This window comes from Erpetoichthys calabaricus, chromosome 13 (assembly GCF_900747795.2).
Source record: "Erpetoichthys calabaricus chromosome 13, fErpCal1.3, whole genome shotgun sequence".
In the NCBI taxonomy this organism is placed as follows: domain Eukaryota; kingdom Metazoa; phylum Chordata; class Cladistia; order Polypteriformes; family Polypteridae; genus Erpetoichthys; species Erpetoichthys calabaricus.
In genome coordinates, this window is record NC_041406.2 from 117,681,808 (window position 1) to 117,707,057 (window position 25,250).

General features: G+C 36.8%; 1 protein-coding gene across 1 annotated transcript; it reads left to right on the plus strand.

The window, feature by feature from the left end:
* Nucleotides 1-535: 535 nt before the first annotated feature.
* Nucleotides 536-24,801, plus strand: LOC114663626 (reticulocyte-binding protein homolog 2a-like). Its single transcript, XM_028817491.2, has 12 exons — nt 536-686; nt 4,360-4,422; nt 5,735-5,809; nt 9,387-9,470; nt 11,171-11,254; nt 13,464-13,589; nt 18,062-18,166; nt 20,483-20,678; nt 22,054-22,161; nt 22,800-22,874; nt 23,637-24,438; nt 24,499-24,801. Exons 1-11 carry the CDS (start codon nt 601-603, stop codon nt 23,874-23,876), a joined length of 1,242 nt encoding a protein of 413 aa, XP_028673324.1. The 5' UTR covers nt 536-600; the 3' UTR covers nt 23,877-24,438; nt 24,499-24,801.
* Nucleotides 24,802-25,250: the final 449 nt, after the last annotated feature.

A 25,250-nucleotide genomic window follows, 5' to 3' on the forward strand; every position in this document is an offset into this window, starting at 1 on the left:
TCTTCCAGTTGAACAAGATAAGTCTATGTGAAGTAAAGGCAATTATACAGGGTGGTCCAGATCTAATTATGCAATTATTGCATTGCATTAAAAGTTGCATAGTTAGATCTGGACCGCCGTATAGTTTGTTTGTTATTGTCCACTTTAAGCCCATCTTGAAGTACACCAAACATGGCTATTAATGGATCAGTTGTGATTGTGACACCAAGGGTGTCTGATATGCATTTAAAATTATTTGTCCAGAATGATGTTAATTTGGTACACACCCAAAACATGTGGCCCAGTAAAGATGGAATTCGATTACAACGTTCGCAGGTTGGATCTTGCCCTGGAAACATTTTGGACATTAAAAGTACTATAAGTTATTACTTAGGCATATCTCTGTCATTTGTAAAATTTAATTTTTACAGAGCTAGAAATAACTTTTATTAATGTTGTTCATAAGATGGAAACTAAAACTGAAAGCAGTGCAAGTGTTTATTGCAAGACAGCTAAAGGGTGGAGCAAACCAGCTTCTCTAAGCATGCAGAAGAATCTGAGCCCAGTCAGTAAAAGGGCAACTAACTGAAGGGTACAGGCCACCTGGAATTGGAAAAAGACATGCAGCGCTTTCATAGTCTACATCGTTGGCTGCATTCTTTTTTCTTTTGTGACAGATGCAGAGAAAATGACACGGTTCCTGAAAGGTAAAATATCTTGAATTTAGTAGTCCTGGCAAAGTGTTATGTCTGTGTTATCCGTCGGGCATCGGGAACAGTTTTTATCCTCTAGGGGTCGGGCTGACTGGGCTTGATGCAGTAACATACAGTAATACAGGTGCAAAGGGGCGGGTCCAACATCATGCTTACTTAAAGCCACTCATCAATTAGGAAAGTAGAGCAGTGTGTGGCCACCTCGTCAATATGAAATGTTTACAAAGGCTTGTAAGGTCATCCTAGTTTCAGCAGGGTAGACTTTGTTTATGGATAAGGTTTTTTAAATCTGTATTTTCCTTTTAAGAAAAACAAATAATGTTTTATTTGAATGCCTGACCATCCTGGGAGATTTAGAATGGCCTAGGTTTGATGCCTTTTTCTTTGGCATTTTTATGGGTGAAATGGTAGACTAGAGGATTGCAGGAGTCTGTCCATATCTGCATGAAACATCTTGACTTTTCAGTGGACTGATTTGGAAATTCTGTTTTTCTTGAAATATCTTGAATAGAGCATACTGTACATAGTTCTGAAATGTCAAAACTTTACACTGAAAAGCAAGATATAAACTTTAAACTCATCTGTCTTAAAAAACATAAAAATTCTGTGTAAATTCAATTATGGATTTGTTTACCATTTCAAATTTACCTAGAGAGAGATCACTTTAACTTGTGTATTTTGGATATTTTTCTCTCTTACTTGTTTGATAGCTGCTCAGTCATCTAGAATTGAATGTAAGAGGGCAGGAAATATGTAAGCATTGATCTGCAAGAATAAAGTGAACAAATATGTACTCAGTGTTTATTTTAAACAACCTAATGACTGCATTATCTACAGATTATAATGACTTAATATTTCTCTGACACTATAGTTTATTAGCAAAGATCTAGACTTGCTCTCTATCGTGGTCCAAAGCAGCCAATAATTTTACTTTGACACTTCAACAGACATTTAACTAACCATTCAGTATATCTTTCAAAAATGTTAAGATTAGGAATTGAACTACAATCAATCATAGACCTTCCACAACAAACAACTTAACAAATGGACATCAATCAATGTCTTCTTTACACTACCTGAATTGGACTCTACTGCAGGCATGTCAAACTCACTACCATTGATGGGCCGCTTCGACTGCCATATGTGCTTCAGCGGGCCGCACTGTAACAAATACTATTATACTACTATACAAAGTTACTGTAGCTTTATTTCCAATACTGAAAACTTTAAAAAATGTAACACTTAAAGTTTAAAGTTTAAAGAAAAGCAATTTATTTCCATACAGTCTCCATACAACAGTGTAGAATTAGAGTCTTAGCCAGGTCCTTATTATATTATATTCATTATATTATATTCATTGCTTATATAGGAGCCTTACAGTGTGAGATTTATTTCTTTTGTCCCGACACTTGGCATCTCTTGTTAGTAACCAGCTCGTCAATATCAGGCTTGAAATCTTGTGCAGCTGCAACTTTTATGAGGGATGAAAGGTGCTCGACGGTAAGTCTTGAGCGATGTGGGGTTTTGGTAGCTTTCATTAACGAAAACATCCGAACATTGACAGTACTCTCGGTGCCAACTTACAGATCTGCACATACGAGGGTGGCAGGTAAGCATACAAGCCTGGCACACCAACTTCGTTGTATTTTGCCTTCAGAATAGAATCTGACTGCACTTCAATCAATTCCATTTGGATATTCTCAGGCGCATTCTCAACGTTGTAACAGAGCAGCGGAATGCCCTGTTTGTGTGAACTGACATCACGAAAACGCTCACTGAATTCATTGCTCAGAAATTCAAGCTGGAAAACAAATCCTCCAAAAATCAAATTTTACTTTACTAAGTTTACTTCAAAGTTTATATTGAAAAATAAGCCGATATGCAAAAAGCCACCTGACCTACAATAATTTTACAAACTCAAAATCACAAAAATATGTTAATAAACAATTCACCAACTTCTCGCGTCCACTTCAGATCTTCAGCTGTAGTCTGCACTAACTGTTCGTTACAATACTAGCACAAATTTACATGAAACTAGAGCAAAAAAAACGTGAAAATATGCGGGCTATTACTACTCGTGATGGTCAGTTCTGCCCAGTGGCCAGTCTCAGCAGCCCAGTCAGTAGTGTAGCCTTAGCAGGGGCGGCTCTAGGCTCGTGGCGGCCCTGGGCAGAGAAAGAATCGGTGGCCCCTTCGCCTGGCAATGTCAATACGGTATCTTATGCACGGTGGATGGCCACTGCATAGCCGCCTCGTGCTCATGACACGCTTCTATATACGCGTGTCAGTAACTTGAAAACCAAGTGGCGGCCCATGATATTCTCATTACGGCAGAACGTTATAATACTACATATAGCTTACTGCTCCGACTCTAGCGACATTTGTAAATACAGCGTACTAATTAACAAGAAACACAATGTTTTTCGGCCACATTGCCATCAGCTGTGCCGTTATTTTCTCTTTCTGTTTTATATTCAATATATATTGGCGTGGCGGCCCCTGGGATTTGGCGGCACTGTGCAGGTGCACAGTTTGCACATGCCTAAGGCCACCCCTGCTGCAGCCTAGCACTTCAGTTGTGACACTGCGGCTCATTAACTTTGGTCAAGGCTCGTGGCTATACTAGCAGATGACGTTTCCGGTACCGTAATGCCATGGGAAATCGCGCTTTTGTCAGAAGGCAGAAGTAAGAAAAGTCAATAAGTAACACCGAAGATGCAGAATGATTCAATCTCAAACGATAGTAATAATTTTGTACAAGTTCAGTGCTAACTAGGATCTGTCATGCGGGCCACACAGATTTCTGTTGCGGGCCGCATGCGGCCCGGGGCCACGTGTTTGACATGCCTGCTCTACTGCATCGACTGGCCATTCCTTTCACTACTACTTTCAGAGTCACCAGCCACCATGATCTTGGTAGTACCACCTCTGCACTTGGTTCAAGGATACTATTATCCCAATGCAAGCTTCTTAGTTTTAATGTGAACTATCATGAGAGTCAATTTTCAATACCATGGCCTTCCCATTAGATTGAGTATATAAAATATTCAGTTTGGCTTGACAAACAAAACATTGTAGTAGAGAGCAGCTTAAAGATCACACTCCCTTTACAATCAGCATGAAATGCCATTCAGGGTAACATAGCAGTCAGTATAAAACACACCCCTTTCTTCATTAGTGACTGTTTATTAATCAATATTTGAAAGTCAGCATATTGCAGGTGCTATAAAGACTGCATTTTGTCTATGTAATGTCAAAGGGCATTAAAATAAGGTGAAATGGCATATTGTTTTGTTATGAAAGAGTCTAATGTTAAAAAAACATGAATCTCTGTCTCTGGAAACTTACTAAGAAAGCAAATATCAACAGCATAAGTGTAAAGATCCATAAGTTACTAACAGCTTCTTCTTCTTTCGGCTGCTCCTGTTAGTGGTTGCCACAGCGGATCATCTTTTTCCATATTGTCCTGTCTTCTGCATTTTGTTCTGTTACACTCATCACCTGCATGTCCTCTCTCACCACATCCATAAACCTTCTCTTAGGCCTTCCTCTTTTCCTCTTCCATAAGTCACTAACAGCACTGGTCATAAAATACATTTCACAGTATTTACCCATAAGACATACAGTACTGTATATCAAATTAATAGATTTCTTTACCCCCATTCAGACAGCGTCTCAGAAAAGAGGATGTTAGTGAGCAACTTAAAGAAAAAGATGACATTATAAAAAGGTAAGTATAATACTGCATTATTTTGGAAATTGCTAGGGAGCCTCTGCATAAAGTTTGCATAGTCTCTTAAGTTTGTTTTATGCCGAAGCTATCCTGTAATATCACTTGGAAATTTTAAATTTGGTAAATCTGAGTATACATGTATTATGTAATCATTTGGGTTATCCTATAAAATCAATTTCTGCCTTGCACCACTAACTTTTAGGATAAACTCATAATTACTGTAACCCCGGCAAGAATCAAGCAGTCCTAGAAAATTGACTTAATATATGAATGGATGAATCGATAGTAGGAAAGAATGAATCCCCCTCAACTTTATGTACCATTTCTTTCTCATATTTCCTTAAAGTTAAAGCTTTTTTCTTTATTTTGTACATGATGGGTGCTGATATCTTGAATGTTACCTTTTTTATATATTTTTTCCTTTTATTAACTTCATTATTCATTGTGTTAGCTTCATTCACTATTTTTCATTTTTGTCCATTTGCTTAATTCAATGTAGGCTTATATAGTCATGAAAACAAGACTTTTTATTACAGTGTAGTTCTCTTTGAATATATTGGTAGCTGAATTGAAAGTCTGAAATGTTTTCCACTTCAAGGCAAAAAAAATGAGCTTATAATAGGAGAAAGCAGGTTATGGCTTTACAAATGAATACAGTGCACATTTGTTGTTCAATTTACAGTTTGTAAATATGAATTTACTTTCAATTTGATTTCAGTTTTGTTTCTTTTTTATTTAATCTTTTGGTTTAAAATAATGGCCTATTGTAGAAGAATGTTCTAGTAAATTAAGAAATTCAGTTTTCAGATAACAGTGATATTAATAGCTAGTGCTTGAATTCTTTTCTTTGGCAAAACTTCCTTTTGACTGATGGAGGGCTTGTTTAATTAAAGGACATCACCCCTAAAACGCACCAACTCAGACATACTACTGTGCAGATGGCGATGGGGCTTATGCACAAATTAGAGAACGTAAATGATTGCAATGTTCATCAGCATTATTTTTCTTTTGAATCTTTACATTCATTCAATATTGCAGTACTGAACTAGCTTCTTCCTAGAGAGTAATAGAGAGTTGAAGGCTATTACAGTACAGACTCACAATCACATACACTCATACTGCGCTTCATCATTCTACAGTAATTTCTCCATGCTGTTTGTACTTTCTATCATTTAAAAGAACAGAATTACTAATACTAAAGTTTTACCTTTTACATACCCTGAGGCAGATTGTGTTCTCAGTTTGTTCATCTTTACTCTATACACAATCAAATTCTTAAATGAGATTTCTCCTGTGTTGTTTTATTTAGCTGTGAAAAGCAAAAATTGCAGCTTCAGAAAGAAAAACAAGAACTGCAGAAAGAGTACAATGAACTTAAAGAAAGGTAACACTGAACTGTTACTTCTTAATTTATCTGTCTGTAAAATTACAATATTTAATAGAAGTTTACTCAAAGCTAGAAAGCTGCCACAGCTGAACTATAGAAGCACACTTTGAAGTGTAGCTTGCTATGTTTTCAGTTGTTGTTGTTGCTACCAGCTTGGTCGACAGAAGTTGTTTTTCCTTCATGTAATATTTTTGGTGTCTCCATCCCTGGAAGAGTGTATTTTATGATTAAGACCTCCAAATACATCAAAAGGATGTGAAGCTTCCAAAAAAGGCCACAAAAGCAGGCCAGACTGCTACCTACAGAGTTCAGTCTACACAGGCTTACTGTTGGAGAGTCTCTTTTAAAAGTTTAAAAATGCAGTCAAATCCCAGAATTCACAAATAATGAATTACAAGGGAGAGAAACTGTAAAAACTCATGCTTATAAGAAAAAGGCAATGTGGAATTATTATAAAAACAAGGGGGGCTCTGTCCCCTGCTCGCTTCGCTCGCCTACCCCCGGCGTTGGGTATCCTGAAATACATTAGTCGAGCTCGTTCATCTTGGACGGGCTTGTGTTTGTATATCCGTCAGTCGAGCTCGTTCGTTTTGAACCCGTGCCTGCTTTGCTTCCGCAGTTTCAGACGCGCGTTGTAGGCGCCTGCATTCATTGATCTTATCCAGGTGGGCTAGTGTTTGTATCGTTGAGCTGTATTGTGTTTGAATTCGGTGTAAAGCGTTCAGCGGTTTGTACAATCCCAAGCAGCACATTATTCCTAACTTCACTCCGCAGTAGTGCCACTCACAATATGGCGGTGACGCCTGCGCCTTCCGTAGTAGTGCCACTCACAATATGGCGGTGATGCCTGCGTCTTCCGTACTATCATTGTGGACCTGTGGGGCCGCCGTAGCCTCTTCCGTTTGAATCTGGGCTGCAGCGCAGAATCCTCTTTTTTGTGCGGCTGTGTCGTTAGTCGTTAGCTATGGGCGCGTTGTTGCTTCATTTCTCATTCACGTCAGTTAAGCTCTTTCGTTTTTGGGCCGTGACTCCTTCGTTCGCGGTGGATACGACTTCACTTGCGGTTTATGAGACGCGCGCTGTATGTTTCTGCGCAGTATGTCTCATGGTCCCATCGCCGTGTACCTGCGTCCATGCCATCCGGTTTACCATTCTCGGTTAGTAATATGGATAAGAGAGTTTATTAACAAAGAGCATGAAAGCAAAATGAAGCTCTTATCAAAAAGGATAGGCATAAAAAAGCAATCCAGGTTAACCAGCCTAAAAACACAATTCAATGAGCAAAATCCAAAGACAAAAGCAAGTAAATTAAATAATCAGGAAAATCCAGATAAAAATTCATTACTTGCAATACACTCCAGTCCTAACTCAATGTTCCACTGTTGGGTTCTCTTTCTGGCAAGCTTCCTGGATGTCCCTAACCCACAGCCATTTACTGTACATAATCATCTGTTCAGGGAAATCGATAGTCATGACCGAGATGGGTCAGGGAGAATAAGCAGACAAGTGAATGTTTTACAAATAAAATTCTGCTATTCTTTTCAACATTAAGAGAAGTTACATTTTCAAAAAGTGCAAACAGAGCAGCCAGTAAATAAATAATCCAATAAATACATGAATGTATAAAATTGTGCCTTAAAATCAAACCTTATCCTTGAGAGCAAATAAATAAAGTCAATAAACACATTTAAATGTGTAATCTTTTCGCTTTTTTCACTATGTAGATCAGAATGTTACATCAGGATCTTACAAGCATGCAGCACCCGGTCTGCCACACAAACCCCAAACTGACACCTCCATCAGTAACCCACCTCAACAGCTCCCCAGGACACATTGCCCTTTTTAAAATTGCTGCCATGTCTTGCTCATCCCACAACCCACAAGCTCCTGTTCTCTCTCTACTTCAGGTCTAATTCACAGCTCAGTGGACTTGATTTCTACCACAACAAGGAACCTCCACACAGCCCTCAGTCCTACTCTCTGTTAATAGTCAAAATGCTGCCCATCCTTTTCTATTTCTCTCTCTGTCTCTGATACCTGTCTGACCTGCAATCACACTCTCCTTTTGTTTCAAAAACTCTGTCTTCCTTTCCTTTCTGCTCTAACACACCCCTTTATCTTGCTCAACTCCTAGCTGGTACTTGCTGACTAGCATAGGCACTCACGTGAGCCTCCTTCACCAGTGTGAGCTACTGCTAATGGGTTGTGCTAAAATCAATTTAAAACAACTAATAAATTAACACAACAAACTCCCCCAGACTCATCATACTACAGGATGACACAACAGCAGTGAAGAAATTCTAAAATGGTGGTGTGATGTACCTTAAAATTAAAAGGAAAATATTAATAATGTTTTCAGACTAAGAAACAAAATGATAACTTATCTGTAACTAGTGTTTAGAAATTCCATTTTCAATATTAAAATTCTCATAAACTGAAAAAAAAATATAAAGCAATAAACAATGTCTAGAGGATCAAGGTGGATTTTTGGATTTTAAAAATGCCCCTCTCTCAGTGATGCTGTAGAGTTTGACAGTGGAGAGCACAAAATGACGACTATTGCTGAAAATTGTGCCTGAAAACCAAATCTTGTCCTTGAGAGCAAATAAATAAAGTCAATAAGCACATTTAAATGCTGATACAATGATACTAACAGTGTTCTTGTTCCAGGGGAACACTGCCTTACCCTCAAAATAAGACATTTCTGTCTTCTATGTTCTTAACTATTTCTTAACTATCTAGATGTGTAGTGGTTGTCTGGCATATTGGTTAATAGAACACAATCACCTTAATTGTTTTGATGAAATAACCATACACAGTGTCTAAGTGTGTATGTATCATGAAATGTTGCTGTTGCAAGATTCTGTCAGAAGTATTTTTTTCCAGATTGTGCATCCATTTAAGATGCAGTTCATCTACTTAAGATATGCATAACCTAAGTTAAAACATTTCTGCATTTAATTAATTTATTGAATATCAAACAGTACCTGAGTAAGGTATCAGTGTTCAGCCAGCACAGGAGCACTAACATGTCTCTCTGATTACTATGGGATATTTTGGTCAATGATCCAAAGGTTTTGTTTTTTTTTTTGATATATGGTACACTGTATTAACCTCAGAGGGGAAACCGTCTTTTCACATGAACTTTGGGGGTCAGAGCACAGGGTCAGTCATTGCATGTGCTCCTGGAGCAATTTTCAGGTTAAGGGCCTTGCTCAAGTGCCCAATTGAAAATGATCCCTTCTAGCAGTAACAGGATTTGAACCAGCAACCTTCCAGATACGACTGCAGATATTTGCCTCAGAGGCACCACTCTACCTTTTTTATTATTTTATATTATTATTATTTTATATGCAGGTAATTTTGATAATCAGAGATAATGTTATATGCAAAATTTAATATTGACACCCACAGTGACAAGCTTGAGGCTCCATTAGGGAAGAATGGTGGTTAATCGTTATCTTTGATGAGAGCTATGCCATGTGTATTCTTTACAGCCTGGCTTAATTGAACTAAATCAAACAAAAGAACATTTCAAATAGCTTATTTTTTACTTGTGCATAATTTTCCTTAGGTCTCTCAATTCTGAAAAAGCCTATAACCAAGTTCATCGAGAAAATGAGAAAATACAGAAAAAATGTCAAAGTTTGGAGAAAAGGTAATCTTGTTCAGCATCACATTGTAAGTTTCCCTATTTGGAAGTCCCTTAGGAATCCTTGTTTGACCACTGCAGTTCAGTAAAACAAAAAAAGTACTTTTGTTATCTGAGGCACAGGTAATGCAACACAGAGGGTGCCAAGTCCGGTCCTGGAGGACCACCGTGGCTGCAGGTTTTCATTCTAAACCTTTTTTTCTAATGAGTGCCCTGTTTGTGCTGCTAATTAACTTCTTGTGAATTAATTTTAATTGAATTTCTTTTTTAAGATTTGTTCCCCTGAATTTCTTCATCGTTCCTCTGAATTGTTTCATTTCTTTCCTTAAATGGCACCCAAACAGAAATGAAATGTGATGTGAGTGAGCCAACAGAAGACAAACTAAGTGAGGGCCTCAAACACCAACCAATTTCACTCCAACCAGCTACTTAATCAGGTGCCGATTCTTGTCTTTAATTAAACACGTTCTTTAATTTTGTGGCTTGTTGCTGCTCTTGTGGTGCATTAGCAGACATTTCCAAAATTGTTGATGTTCTCTTTCTAAGAGCCCTGTTAAAATGTATTGGGGACCTGAGCAGATCGACATTCCTGAGACCTTCATCTTTCTTTATTTTCAGATATTATACTTTGGACACAAGTTGTTTTGGCTCATTTTGTATCTCAGTATTGTTTGGCTGCTAATTAAGGAAAAAGAAACAATTAAGGGGTCTGAGTCTTCAAGAACAAGTCAATTAAAATTAGTTCAAAAGAAGTTAATTATCATCAAAAACAGATCACTCATTAAGAAAAGGGTTAGAATGAAAACCTGCAGCCACGGTGGTCACCCAGGACCGGAGTTTGCAATCCCTGATGCAGCAGGTAGCACTGTTGTCCTACAGCTCAGATCACATTTTTGGCCACAATAATCGGCCCACCACAATTGGCACGTGCTTCCCTAGCCCTCTGGAACAGTTAAAAGACCATTACATTGTTATAAACAACTCAACATAAGTTCAGTTCCTCCTGCCCCATTGACTCCAACGTGTTTAGCGGAATTCTGTGAATTTCCCAAACATTTCCATGATTTCGGCAAATGCATGGTGAAGTGAACTCTGTGGTGTTCACTCATCACTAGACATGAGTAAGGTGAGTTTTTATTTATTTTTTTATATGGAAGTTTTCAAATAATTTCTAGTTGTACAATATTGGTCACCATAGAGTTGCATTACATCATAAACTTTTTTCCTTTCTGTTATACATGAAAAACATGAGATTAAAAATGTTTCTCAGCATTCACTACAAACTATATAGGATAAGTAACATTACAAATTATTTTTGGATGTAGTATTCCTTTAACTGTTAAGTTGTTAAAGTTTAACATGACAAAAGAGCCCTGATATGCAATAATAGAGAAACAGCCCTTGGCCTTGTCTTGTTTAAGAAAGTCTGAATAAACGTGTGGTCCGTTCTAGTCTTTCCTGAGTAAGGGCCAAAGAGCAAAGAAAATCATGAAAAGTTTTAAATTCTATAAATTCCACATTTTTGAAAAGTGAAAATTAAGAAAGTTTAAATGGAGTGAATTTGCCTAATTCTTTCAGTCTTTCTGTTTAGTTAACTTAGCTTAAGGCCAAGGGGAAAATAAAGGGTGTAAGGAATCCCTACATTTTCTTCTTAAACCTGATTCTTCAGAAAAATGTGTTTTAGAAATGTCTCTTATTATCCCTAGGTATGCAGGTAATGAGGAAAGGTGTAGACAAGTTCAGCAGGAAAAGGAGAACATCCAGAAACAGTATGATGAAGTGGAAGGAAGGTAATCATATTTACTTGCAACAGCTAATTTGTTGGCTAACTTGTCCGAATCATCTATAAGAAATGTGTGTCTAAGTTCTTAGTGACAGATCCTTTACTAAAGAAATATCTATGGCAAGTCACTTTTTTTAAAATTAATTATTTAAAATTTTATATTCCTGTCTTATAGTTAGTTGGGTATATTATTACATATTCATTAGACAACCTCAGCAAGTAAATGAATTGCTGAAAATCATTTAATTCATACTATAAATTTTATTATCTTCTCTGATTGTGTGTTCTCCTCCTCACTGATTATGCCAAATACTGTTGTTGATTTTTTTAGGGCAGGTTTTACTTTTTTGTGCTTTTTGATATTCAATGTAAATTTCACATATCAAAGATGTGAATATTAGGTTGATTGCTGATTTTAAATTTTCCTTGATCATTGAAGTCTTTTGCATTTGATTGGGAAATCAGCAGGCTACAGAGTAAGAGAAAAAAACAAACAAAAAAAAAAAACTGAAAATCAAAGACCTGGGCAGCAAAACCCAAAATGATAAGCAAACTCAAAGTAAACAATTTGAATATCTAGTACTCTAAAGACGGTCAAAGATATGCACTCAAAGCGTTGATCTTGGATAACCTAGAAGTTTAAAAATCCGAAAAATATACCATTCCAATGGTGATGTTATGTGTTGTGACTACTGGTTGTCATGTGGTAGCAAACAAGAGTGTTGCCTGAAACAAAACAACTCACATTACCACAAAATAGCATTGCCCTTGTGTTCTGTTGTTTACAAAGGACAGGATGTCAGGCTGTAAAAGCAGGGGAGATGGAAGTGGTCAAAATGAGAAGCTTAGGTCAGAACTAGTAGAACAAAATAAAATTGCTAAGCAAAAGGCTAGGTCAGGGGTGGCGAACTCCAGGCCTCGAGTGCCGCAGTGGCTTCAGGTTTTCATTCTTACCATCTTCTTAATTAGTGACCAGTTTTTGCTGCTGATTACTTCTTTTAATTAACTTGACTTAGGCCCCATAGTTATTTCTTTTTCTTTAGATGGCAGGCAAACAATAATGAGACGCAAAACAAGCCACCACATGACTAGCTCCCCTGTGCCCATTACACAATATCTGAAATTCAAGAGAGGTGATGGTCTTGGTACAGTTGATTTCTCAGGTCACCAAAACATTTTGACGGTGCTCTTAGAAAGAAAGGAAAAACAAGTTTTCAAAATGTGTGCTGTGGCAGAATGAGAGCAGTAACAAGCCATGGAATTAAATAACGGGTTTAATTAACAGCAAGAATGTGCTTCTCATTAAGAAAGTGATTGGAGTGAAATTGGTTGGAATTTGAAGCCCCAGTTTAACTGGTCATCTGTTAGCTCATTTCACATCTCATTCCTACTTGGCTGTCATTTAATGAAGAAAGGAATCAATTCAGAGGGCTGAACTCTTCTAACAGGGCTATTAAAGTGATGGGGAAAAAGTTAATTAGCAGTGAAAACAGGTCACTGATTAGGAAAAGGGTGAGAATGAAAACCTGTAGCCACTGCGGCACTCCAGGCCTGGAGTTCGCCACCCCTGGGCTAGGTGAAAAATTAAGCAAGATTTCAATAACCAAGAGATCAGAAATATCTCTTTCAAAGGAAGGGGTTTCATAATCCAAATACCAGTTTTGGTCTCCAGGCTACAAAAAGGACATAGCAGCACTAGAAAATGTCCAGAGAAGAGCGACTAGGCTGATTCCAGGGCTACAGGGGTTGAATTATGAGGAAAGATTAAAAGAGCTGAGCCTTTACAGTTTAAGCAAAAGAAGATTAAGAGCTGACATGATTGAAGTGTTTAAAATTATGAAGGGAATTAGTACAGTGGATCGAGACTGTTATTTTAAAATGAGTTCATCAAGAGCACGGGACACAGTTGGAAACTTGTTAAGGGTAAATTTCACACAAACATTAGGAAGTTTTTCTTTACACAAAGAACAATAGGCACTTGGAATAAGCTACCAAGTAGTGTTGTGGACAGTAAGCCGTTGGGGACTTTCAAAACTCGACTTGATGTTTTTTTGGAAGAAATAAGTGGATAGTACTGGCGAGCTTTGTTGGGCTGAATGGCCTGTTCTCATCTAGAGTGTTCTAATGTTCTAATGTTCTAATTTAATTCCTATTGCAAGCCTGGCTGGTGTGGATTGACATTAACTATTTTAATACTGTAACTTGTTTTTCTCAAGGTTAAATTCATTGCTTCAAAGTCAAAATCTTAACTGTGAGAAGTGTGACACCTATGCCAAAGAGCTGAAAGCAGTAAAACAAGAAAAAGAAGAAATCAGTAAAATCTATCACAATTTGAAGAGAAGGTATAGTAGTTCCATGAAATGAATGCTTTCTTTGGTCTGACAATGATACCAACAAGATTCAGTTTTTAAAGCTTTAATGTGTGTCTAATTTGAAAGTTTTTAATGTGTATCTTTACTGCATTCTGTGTTAATCATACGTCATACAGAGTAGGCTGGCAATCCATTCACCATTGTGGCAGGAACATATTTTGCTCATTCATTCATTCATTCATTCATTCATTTTTGTCTCATTGCATAACTCGTGTTCATTTTTCAAGGTGTCTTACAGGGACATCATTCTCTCTCATAGCTTCACTTACCACACTTACACAGATAATGTTTTATTTTTTGCTTTCAATCCCCAGGTTTTAGTGTAGATCTTCTGTCTCGGCCATTTCCTCTTGGCTAACAGACCATCATTTTAAACTCAATCTACCCAAATCTGATTTCTGATACTTTTATGTAGATACTTCTTTAGATAAATTTACCTGATATCAAAAACCACCTCATGACACTGGATGGGTGAGTATCCCTCCTATGCAGTAATGCACATCCTGTTGCAGCCTTTTAATTCTTTCTTCATAACATCATGAAGATTTGTTCTTTCTTCACCAGCTATGTCACTCTGTTCATGTTCAACCTCCCAGTTTCATCAGGCTGAATCACATTAACCTTTGCTAATAGTGGTCTCTGTAACTGCTATTCAACCTTCATAATTTGTAAGTTGTAATTAATGGAATCATTTCATTAGGCTTATTGTTTCAGTGGCCTCCTGCTGATGCAATAAATGAGTTCAGAACTCTTTCAATTGCCTGCAAGGCTGTGCTCCTCATTGATAGTCTCCATAGAGTCTCTTCTCAACTTGACTCATCATGGATTCTCTCATTTCTTTTCATTATGTTGCTTGTTTTATATCCATATGCTACTAAACATGTTAATTTGTTGGCATCCAGCAATATTTTTTCTTCATTTTGCTGTTATTGTGGAAATGAGAACAACTGAAATTTTTTCCTAACTATCAATTCATCAATTCAATTTTACACTTTTCTTTTTACATACATCAGTACTGTTCCGTGAACTTACTTTAATTTCAATCTGTTTTTCATATTTGATTTTATGTTTTATTGTGGATAGCACATTCACTGGTTTACATAATCTTTCCTATCCATTTAAGGTTTGCTTACAATTGTCCCTTATATTGTTAAATTCCCTTTTTACCTGTTTATAATGCATTTTTCATTTCCATCCATCCATCCATCCATTTTCCAACCCGCTGAATCCGAACACAGGGTCACGGGGGTCTGCCGGAGCCAATCCCAGCCAACAAAGGGCACAAGGCAGGAACCAATCCCGGGCAGGGTGCCAACCCACCGCAGGACACACACAAACACACTGACACACCAAGCACACACCAGGGCCAATTTAGAATCGCCAGTCCACCTAACCTACATGTCTTTGGACTGTGGGAGGAAACCGGAGCGCCCGGAGGAAACCCACGCAGACACGGGGAGAACATGCAAATTCCACACAGGGAGGACCCGGGAAGCGAACCCAGGTCCCCAGGTCTCCCAACTGTGAGGCAGCAGCGCTACCCACTGTGCCACCATGCCGCCCTTTTTCATTTCCCCACTTATCTTATTAGGCTCCAATATATTTTTTCATTTTTTTAAATTTATACATCTCTTTATTATAATAAAATAAAAATCCTGCAACGAGACAAGGCTTTTTGGAAGACAAGACTTTTTGGAAGATTTTCTCAAGTCCTGCTAGTTAAGACTTTGGCCATGAGATGTTTTCAAGTCATGCCCTCCTCTCAACCATAGAAAACCACGCACACGGTACTCTCACCTCTCATTCATGTGAATGTTTTTGACAGAACCAGTTCTTGCTCTCTCAGCTATTACAAATTTTAACTTTTAATATTTTCCTCACTTTAAGTTCCCAATTAAAGAAGATGTATTATGTCCAAATCTTATTGAAGAATTTCATCACGAAGGGTTATCAACAGTAAAAATGAGTAGAAGGGCAATCCTAGCACTGAGAAATGATGAAGTCAAACAAATTAACGCCAAAAATGATGATCGGTTACACTGCAAATTGGTTAAATGCATATTAATAGACTATGCTGAAACAGTTGGTGGTGATCGTGTGGAACATGAAAACATCAACTTACAATATCCCGAAGAATATCTACAACTGTTAACACCATCCGGCCTTCCTCTGCACTAGTTACTGTAGAAAGAAGGATGTATCCAAGAAAGGTAATGTAGTAGATCTTCAGGGGATAACGTTAGACAGCAAAGGAGATCTTGAAATGCTATTCGTATTGAAACATTAACAGTTTCCTGTAAGAATAGCTTTTGCATAGACAATTTACAAATCTCAGAGCCAAACACTCGAAAAAGTCGTTTTATTTAACAGAGAGAAATGAAATTCAATCACATGCTGTTATACGTGGCGTTTTCACGATGAAAGTCTAAACACAGAATCACAATTCAATGTAATATTAATGAAAATTTACTTAAAAAAATGTTTTTACTTAAGTAAAAGTGTAAGTTTAAAAAGTTTTTGTGTGTTAATTTCAAAGCCAAACAGAACAAAATCGTATTACGCCATGAATATCTCTAACGCAACATGAAACAAATTTACATTCAAATTACTACATTTTAATATTTTCTAATATGGTTAATTACTTGCTGTAATGTAAAATAGTTAGTAAATTGTACACCCGCATCCCCTTACGTGAGCGGCAGAACCGCAAAGAGGCTAGCGCATAGCAAGCGCAGGGGTTGGTGAGCAAAGCAAGCATGGGGGCAAAGCCCCCTAGTTTTCTTATATTTTTCTAGCTGGCTAACACAAAGTTCACATAGATTCATTATTTCATAAGATATTTAACATGAATTGCCACTACACAGCTTAAATTTAAAACACATAGAAACAAAGCTGGTCAATAACATAGGCAAAACAGATTGTTGTTGTGACAATAGAGGCACTGTCAATCCCTTGAACCCTCAGACCAGACATCAGACACCAGATAAAAGACAAATAATAATATTTATTATTATAAATAAGTGCACAAAGCACCACTACTCCACACTACTCCAATAAACAATAATCATTACAATAATAAACAATCTTCCACTCCCAGACACTTAGCCACCCTGCCTCCCAACTCAGCTCATCCGTCTTGGATTTCCCACAGTCCTTTATAGTCCTCGACCCGGAAGTGCTTCTGAGCCCTCAGTCCATGTGATTATCCAGCACTTCCGGGTCAGGTAAAAACTTCTCTTTTTTCTTCAGCCCGGAATTATATCATTTCTTCCGTTCCCGTGACTTGGAAATACTTCTGGGCTATACGGAAAATATAAATCCCTGGGCCTCCCTGCAGCGACTTCTGGCGGTCCCCATGGTATCCAGCAGAGCTGTGCATTAAAACTCCACTGTCCATGAGGCCCTGCTGGAATCCGGGGCACCTCCATGTTGCAGGGAGTGCTCCATCTGGCAGCCTGGGGGTATTGGCCAGGATGAACGGCCGGCCACATCCCACATTGTTTTGGACTCTTTTCCTCCTACATCTAGAAACTCACTCATCTTGGCCCTTCTCCTAGACCAGGGCTATGAAACCAAGGATCAGACTGAGAAGGTTCCCAATCCTGTATGGTTCACTGTCTTGGGGAAACTGACATGACTGTTAACATTACTAATCCTATAAAAACACTGCAAATTACTAAGTTGGGCCAGCATCCATATATACTGTAGTATAAAGATCACAAAGTTTAATTTTAAAACACACTTATGCTAATGAAAGTTGAAAATGTCTCATTGTCTGAAAAAGCTTTGGAATGTAAAATCAATGCAAGTATGAAGCAATATCAAAATGGATAGAGACTGTATAGAAAAGAGTAACAAAAAAGAAGCAAATTAAATGTCATAGTTGAATATTGTATGTTTACAAACTACAGTATACAGTATGAAAAATATTTGAAAATGAATCCCCCTTTTCCATAATGTAATGTTGTCTTTCTTTTTGTTTCACTAAATTATATAAGTTACTACTTTACTTTTTGGTGTTTAATCTGATGCTTTACTGGCCTTGTAATTAAAGCATCACTATGCAATATTGTATTTACACTTAAATTGTATTAACCTGATAGTTGTCTCTAAAGTGACAGTTATTTTGTATTGCTCTCCAAAAATATTTTACAGCTGCTCTGAGACTCAGTACAGCATAATGAACCTCTGATTTTGTGATTTTAAACTTGCACCTTATCCACTATCTGCACTATCTTCTAATACAAAATCTTAAAAAGGTTGATTATATATTGTAAACTAAAATATTCATTTTCTATAGTAATTATTTTAAATAATACACAAAGTAAATGTCACATCAATTTTGACCCACTCATTCTAATGATGATTGCAGTTTTCCCAAATGTTACAGCTATTCTTCATGTTTGTGATTTTACCTATTTACCTTTCATTTAATTTTAAAGTGATCAACAAAGCTGTCAAAATTGTTACCAAAAGAGTGAGCAACTTGAAAAAGTCAAGCAAGAAATGCAAGAACTAAAGAAAGCCCATGGTGATTTACAGAAAAGGTAACCAGTCATTCTACACATTATCCTGATTTTGCATGTTTCAGTCTCAATGTCAGGGTGAGGATGTTGGACTCTTGCTGTATACCAAGTATTTTCTACTGAGAATTAACATGTCAGAGGAGTTTATATCTCTCACATGGACTAGAATATCCCAGAAGGAGCTTAAGCTTCAGACCGATATTACTACAAACCTAACCAACTGAAAATATGAAATGAGATACATCAAATGAACATATGTATCCCATCAGAAAGCTATGGTACTGACTTTCATCCCACTGTTTCAAAGCCTTGCTGAATAGGCTCCTCAGATAGGCAAAGATGTTTTTATTATAAGCATAAAGTTCTCTCTATAAAATGAGGAAAGCAAAAGCAGAAGGGTAACAGAAATCTTTGAATCAGAATTTCAGATCCACTGGCCTAAAACACAATATGTTAGAAACACAGTAAATGACAGAATAACAGGCAAGGAAACTAGGATGAAACTGTGTTCATCTAATAAACTGTGCTCATTACTGATAAAAAGTAGTTCTTAGTCTTGGGTAAAGATCTCTACACTAAATTACCTTTAAACATACATGGCTGGGTTTATATCAAAACCCTTCAGCCTTTGCCTAGTGGTGTGGGTCAGATTAAAAAATGATTCGGGGAAGAATCTTTGGAGAGGAAGTACCTCTAACAATGATTGCAAACAGCAACATATAACAATCAAAAAATAAAGATCAAAAAGAATGTGTTACTAGGTGGAATAACACAACATGTGTAAGGAAAACTGGTCAAAGCACTGAAAGGAAAAATTTAAATCAGAAAAAAAGGTTGAGATAATAGCAGAGCAGAACATCTACATGATATACTGACTGTCTTAAAATCTGTGTTAAATATATTTAAGCAAGCTATTTGAGTGACAAACAAGACTACACTTTCATTTTTTCAAATTGTCATAAACCCTCGAGATCCACAACACCTACTTAGACGTATACTTTTTATACTTGCCAATGTCTCTTGTACCACTAAAGCACTTACACTTTTCACCTTTTGTGTCTCTGTCTCTCATGACTCTTTCTTCTGCCAGAAACTCTTTGTTAAAACAAAAAACTCTTCTCCTGATTCCATACTCAACTTGGCTACTTCAGGTCAAGTGCTACAATGTTAAGTTTTGCTTTACTTGTCTGTCTGAACACCAGGTTAAAAATGTCACAAGTTCTCCCTGGTGTTTGTGGACCTTTGTGCCTTTAGTTGACTTAAAAGGATTCCAAGGATGTGCATATTTAAGGACAACATGGTATTTTATATCACTACCAGAAAGCATATGTCTTCTAATAGTCTTGAGGATCATTATACTTCAACCACAACTCCATAGCGCTTATGTCACTTCCAGTTTTATCACAATTTCTTCTCAGTCTTCTTTACCCACTGTCTTAAGTATCCTTAGATCCTGCTTAGCAGCCTGCCCTCAGTCTTCCTGCACTGCTGTCAATATGCAAGATCTCTTCCTTTTTACCAGTGTGCACCTTTTGTCTTTTTTGGTCTTATGTCAAACTAAAGTGAGCCATCATTTGCTAGCTGGCAAATTCCTCAGACAACGTGATTAATTCTAACAGACTGTACCTTTTTGTGTTTGAAATATTAATGAGATAAGATGCTGCAGATGTTCTATCAGATGGTTGTGGCGAGCGCCCTCTCCTACGCAGTGGTGTGCTGGGGAGGCAGCATAAAGAAGAGGAACGCCTCATGCCTGGACAAACTGGTGAGGAAGGCAGGCTCCATTGTAGGCACGGAGCTGGACAGTTTGACATCTGTGGCAGAGCGACGGACGCTGAGCAGGCTCCTGTTAATCATGGAAAATCCACTGCATCCACTGAACATTATCATTTCCAGACAGAGGAGCAGCTTCAGTGACAGACTGCTGTCACTGTCCTGCTCCACTGACAGACTGAGGAGATCGTTCCTCCCCCACATTATGCGACTCTTCAATTCCACCCGGGGGAGAAAACATTTACATTATACAAACTTACTGTCTGTTATACCTGCATTTTTATCACTCTTTATTTTAATATTGTTTTTTTATCAGTATGCTGCTGCTGGAGTATGCGAATTTCCCCTTGGGGATTAATAAAGTATCTATCTATCTATCTATCTATCTATCTATCTATCTATCTATCTATCTATCTATCTATCTATCTATCTATCTATCTATCTATCTATCTATCTATCTATCTATCTATCTATCTATCTATCTATCTATCAGTGTAGCCTCCCAATTCAGTGTTCATTCTATTTGTCTCTTCAACTTTCATATAATCCATTTAATTTTTATAGGATGAAAATCAACATTTCTAAGCAAATGCAGTTCAGTGGACAATTGTCTGAAAACATCAATGATCCATGCAGAGAATCTGAGCTTGTGAAAATGTACAATCACCTGAAGAAACAGATCTGGCCAAGAGAAAAAGAAAGATACTTGAAGAAAAGAAAATCAGTGGAAATCAATAAGCTCGGAGCTTTGGTCTTGCAGGTTAGACTAACTCATATCAGTGTTTTCTACAGGGCTGCTACAACAGTGTCGTTCGGTAATAATGAATGTAAGCCATTGAATAATAGGAACCAGGCACTATACTTAGGATGCAATGTGCTAAAATCAAAGAAGAAACTGTTTTTGTGCTTAATTTAACAGAGAGTATAAAAAGTAAAATAACTGCTAACATGTTTGTGCTATTTTAGCATCATAAACATATTCCTCCACCCACCTATATATTTTCAGGATCTACATAATCCCAAATGCACACACACTATATATATATATATATATATATATATATATATATATATATATATATATATATATATATATATATATATATATATATATATATATATATATATATATATATATATATATATATATATGTGTGATTTTCACATTAGAATATGTGAAACGAGAACAAGCCATTCAAACCTAGAAAACTTGCCAGTCCAATCCGCCTTATTTTTCTGAAATAAATATCAAGTTGAGTTCTGAAAGTCTTCTACAAGTTTCTATCCATGTTCCCATGTATTTTTTGAAGAACTTAATTTAAAGTAACAATTTGAATCCACTAAGTTAAAACACACTCTAGTGGTCTCTCCAAAATGTGGGGCATCCTTAAATTGTTGTGCCACCAGATTAGCTCATAAGTGGTCTTTCTTGGGCTGCAGACACAACGTATTCCAGCTGTGAGCTATCTCCCCCTAACATACTAATGAAAAATAATTAAATAATTTTAAAAAAGGTTAATGTTAAAACAAAATACAAACAGACAAAATACAATTTAATAAACAGAAAAAGAAAATTATTGATAAAAATACACAGAGCAAAACCTAGCATCACAGCCTAAGTGTAATCCTGGCACTATTATGACTTTCTTTTATTACAGAGCAAAAATAGCTCACAGTAGGCCACATATGTCACTGTTAGCGCATTAAACATTTTAAGAATATTCTGTCTTAAGTTGTACTCCACACTTTTACCGAATCCATTAACCTGTTAATCTTTAAAATTTCTTTGGTAAATGGTATGGGTGATGGGTCTGTAATTTTATGCTTTAGGTAACGCGTGTTTAGGTAGTTGTGTGTTTGAATTTACATTGATTTTTTTTCTGCTTATGTGTTAAACTTTCATTTATTTACAATAATCTTCATAAACCATATATCTGCTCTGATCTTTAAAACTTTTGCTAATACATCTGGTCTTGTAGTTTATGTTTCTGAAATGAATGTAATTGAGTAATAAGACAATGTCTTGAACTTGTTTATTATTCATCTTAATTTTTACATTTGATGTGAAAATGTAACAATGTGTATGTCAGACTTAAAAAATTACAGCATGTTTCATGGTTTTTCTTTTATGTTAGATGTCCTTTCAGCTTTCTCCAAAAGTTATTGAAGAAAGAATGAGGGACATTGCAACTCATCTACTACTCAACCAAGATGATTTAAAAGATGATCAAAATCAACAACTGGTATTCAATTCTCTAAGAAAATTTTATTTTTATTAATAACAAACTGTACATATAAATACAATTTAATTGTTGTGAGGGTGGACTGCTATGGGTTTCTGAAACAGCAATGGAAAAAACCTTCTAGAGAATACGAGTGAGAGAAAAAGTTATCCGACAAAGTAAAGCAGATCTGGAGTAATTGGGCTGAGAGATTTGCAGCTAGTGAACATTTACCCTTCTAATTGTCGGATGCTCCTTGGTAGTAAATTCTCCCGGTGAACAGTTAGAGAAATGTCCAGGTGGACTAGGAAGAAGCCTGCAGTCTTCTTCCCAGACAGCAGGAGGCAGCAGGTAAGCCTCAGAGGGCAAAGGAAGTGCCCTACTTATATTGAAGGAGATTATAAAATCTAAAAGGTAAGCTGGGTACATAGCTCTTTAAGGGAATGCCTGGATCGAGAGTCACAATTAGGGTTAGGGTCAGGTCAGGTTTCAGGTCCTGCAAGTGTATTGGATTGGAGCACTGTGGATCGGAGGTCCTAGAACTTTTAAGGGCTAAAGTCCAAACTGCTTTATTCTTTAAAACTTCAGCTATATTTAAATATTTTCTAAACTGTATTGATATAATATTTCAATCAACTGCATTATTTTTCCTAATGTAGTTTAAAGAAAACAAAAAAATTCTTCAAAGGAGACTGCACAGCTGTGACCTGAGTTTCCACAAGGAAGAAGTTAAGGTGAACACTCCCCTTATAATTTTGTAATAAATCCGATTTTCAATTAATCTAGTTAAAATATGGCTATATTTTTGTAAAATTCAAGGAAGTACTGAGTAGCACAACTCGTAGCATTGCTATTATACAGATCTTAGATCCCAGTTTAATTCCCAGCTTGCTTGTTATAATTGTGAAGAAGATAGGTTATTGCCATAATTGCTTTCATTGTGCACTTGGCTTGTCAGAATACAGTAACATCACAGACTTTGACTTTAAAGTTTTTTCCTCCTTTGCATCTTGTGATGGAAGAATACACTTTGGGTCTCTAAGAATCTGAGACTGAGAAAATGGAGCACCTGCTTGAAGAACTTTCCTGCTTGTGGCCATTAGGCAGTCGGTGCTTCCTCCCAACATCCATTCCTTCATTCCAACCAAATGCTATAGCTATAGCTATTTTTTAGCAAATTCTTTATTGTATTAAATGTGTTTTCTCTGTTGTCTTTTATTGTACTTTGAGTCAACACCTGTGTATTGTATGTTTTTATGTTTTTTTTATTGTTGTTTTGTTGCAGTATGCATTTGAATTTCTCCTGGGGATTAATAAAGTATATCTATCTAATCAAATGAATAGGTTAATAGGCAGCCTCTGTTTTATCTTGCAAACTGCTCTCCTGGAAGCACTCATCAGTCTTGATCCAGTAATAACCTGCTGCATAAAACATTTGCTAACCCATAAGATTATGCTAGTAGGGCTTTATTAATTCTGGCCATTGTCTTTCATAGAGATTGTATAAAGATGGTCAACTCCCGGAGATGGAATGGGAAGACTTTGCAGCTGAGTGCTTCAAAGTTGGCAGTTTAATGTTTCTTCATGACCCATCTCTTGTGCCTCAGTGGGAGAGTCAAGCTGATGGCTACACATTTGAAGATGGCAAGAAGGCAGGCATGCTGATATTTCCAGCAATTAGCAATGGCTCAGATCTGATTTGTCCAGCAGAGATTGTCTCATATAATCTGGGTTAAAAGTAATAGACAGGCTCTTATATTAATGTAAGGGGTTACAATACTGGTAAGATGTTTACAGTGGAAAAGGTGCCAACAGGACAACACACAGAAGATACAAAAGACAGTTGCTGTGAGGAAATACCAAAAGAAGGACAGAACTTACACTGGCAGATGAAGAGTTTCTTTGCTTTCCATATTAGGAAGACAGCAGTCAGTTCTTGTTCCTGTGACATACTGGTGGCATCAGAACTAAAATTTTGGCTGTATATGGCTAATCCTGAGCAATAAGGAGAAATGTTAGTTAAAGCAGAATAATAACATAGGTTGAAAACTAAAAAAAAAACTTTAGTATGTACTATTATGCACTGTGTTTGTCCAAATCCACTTGGAAAAGTCTGTGCCTTCTCAAAACCTCAAATTGGACTAAGGCTCACAAAATGAATAGATGTATGGATATTATTATACTACTAATGCATAAAATATGCTTACATAACATATAACATAAAATATGCTAACAACTCTCCTTACCCTGATACAATTAATGGAAAATGCTGCCTGGAAAAATTTATGTTGATACAATGTAATTATTTAATTTCTCTCTAAAGTTTACATTTAATATTGTTTAACTCATAGTAATTAGTTGAGTTTAATTTAACATATTACAGGTATAAGAACTGCTTTGAACTGTTTCATTTTCTACCCCACAAATAAATCAACTCTAATTAAGAATCTTCTTTGAATATGAAAGAAAATATTCCTTTTTGTGGTAGACTGATAATTTTATAAATCAACGTAATAAAGTATAATAACACAAAGTAAAGTTTCATGTAACTGACAACAAAGACAAACTAACTTTTTATATTGTATACTCTTTGCTTGCTCTCTGTACATTATTTTGTTTATAGTAATTATAGTAAATAAAATAAATGGTAAATCAAAAGAATGGTAAAGGGTATCTGATGTGTTCTCTGTAATGAAAGCAATCTTCCTCTCAGTTGATATGTAGGGTGGGAGGTTAGTGCTGATCCAGGAGGCTTAATTTAAATCCAAGTTCAGTCACTGCCTGGGTAGATTTCTGCTGGGTTCTCTGGTTCCAACATTCCACTGCAGAAAATGCCATATGTGTACAAATTTTAGCATTTGCATTTGTTAGCCCTGCTTAATATGCTTTAGTTTTCCTAAGGGACTGTGAGGTTTGTTAAAAGCCTATGGTAAACAGCTCTTCTTTTTAAACTACAGTAACTGTTGCCTTCTTGCTGCCTTTTACCTCCATGCACACCTTTACCTGTTACACTGGTTATAAATGTACTTGTGGGTTGCTAGAGCTTTGGTTAACCCTTCTGATCAGCTATTTCCTTAAAGTTGAAGCTCACATTTGAACTTGGTGATTGA

Excerpts from the sequence above, each read along its gene's own strand:
- LOC114663626 (XM_028817491.2), top strand. The coding sequence starts at position 601 with ATGCAGCGCTTTCATAGTCTACATCGTTGGCTGCATTCTTTTTTCTTT. Across the intron at positions 687-4,359 it reads AATGACACGGTTCCTGAAAG|ACAGCGTCTCAGAAAAGAGG; the intron begins GTAAAATATCTT and ends ACCCCCATTCAG. Across the intron at positions 18,167-20,482 it reads CATGGTGATTTACAGAAAAG|GATGAAAATCAACATTTCTA; the intron begins GTAACCAGTCAT and ends TAATTTTTATAG.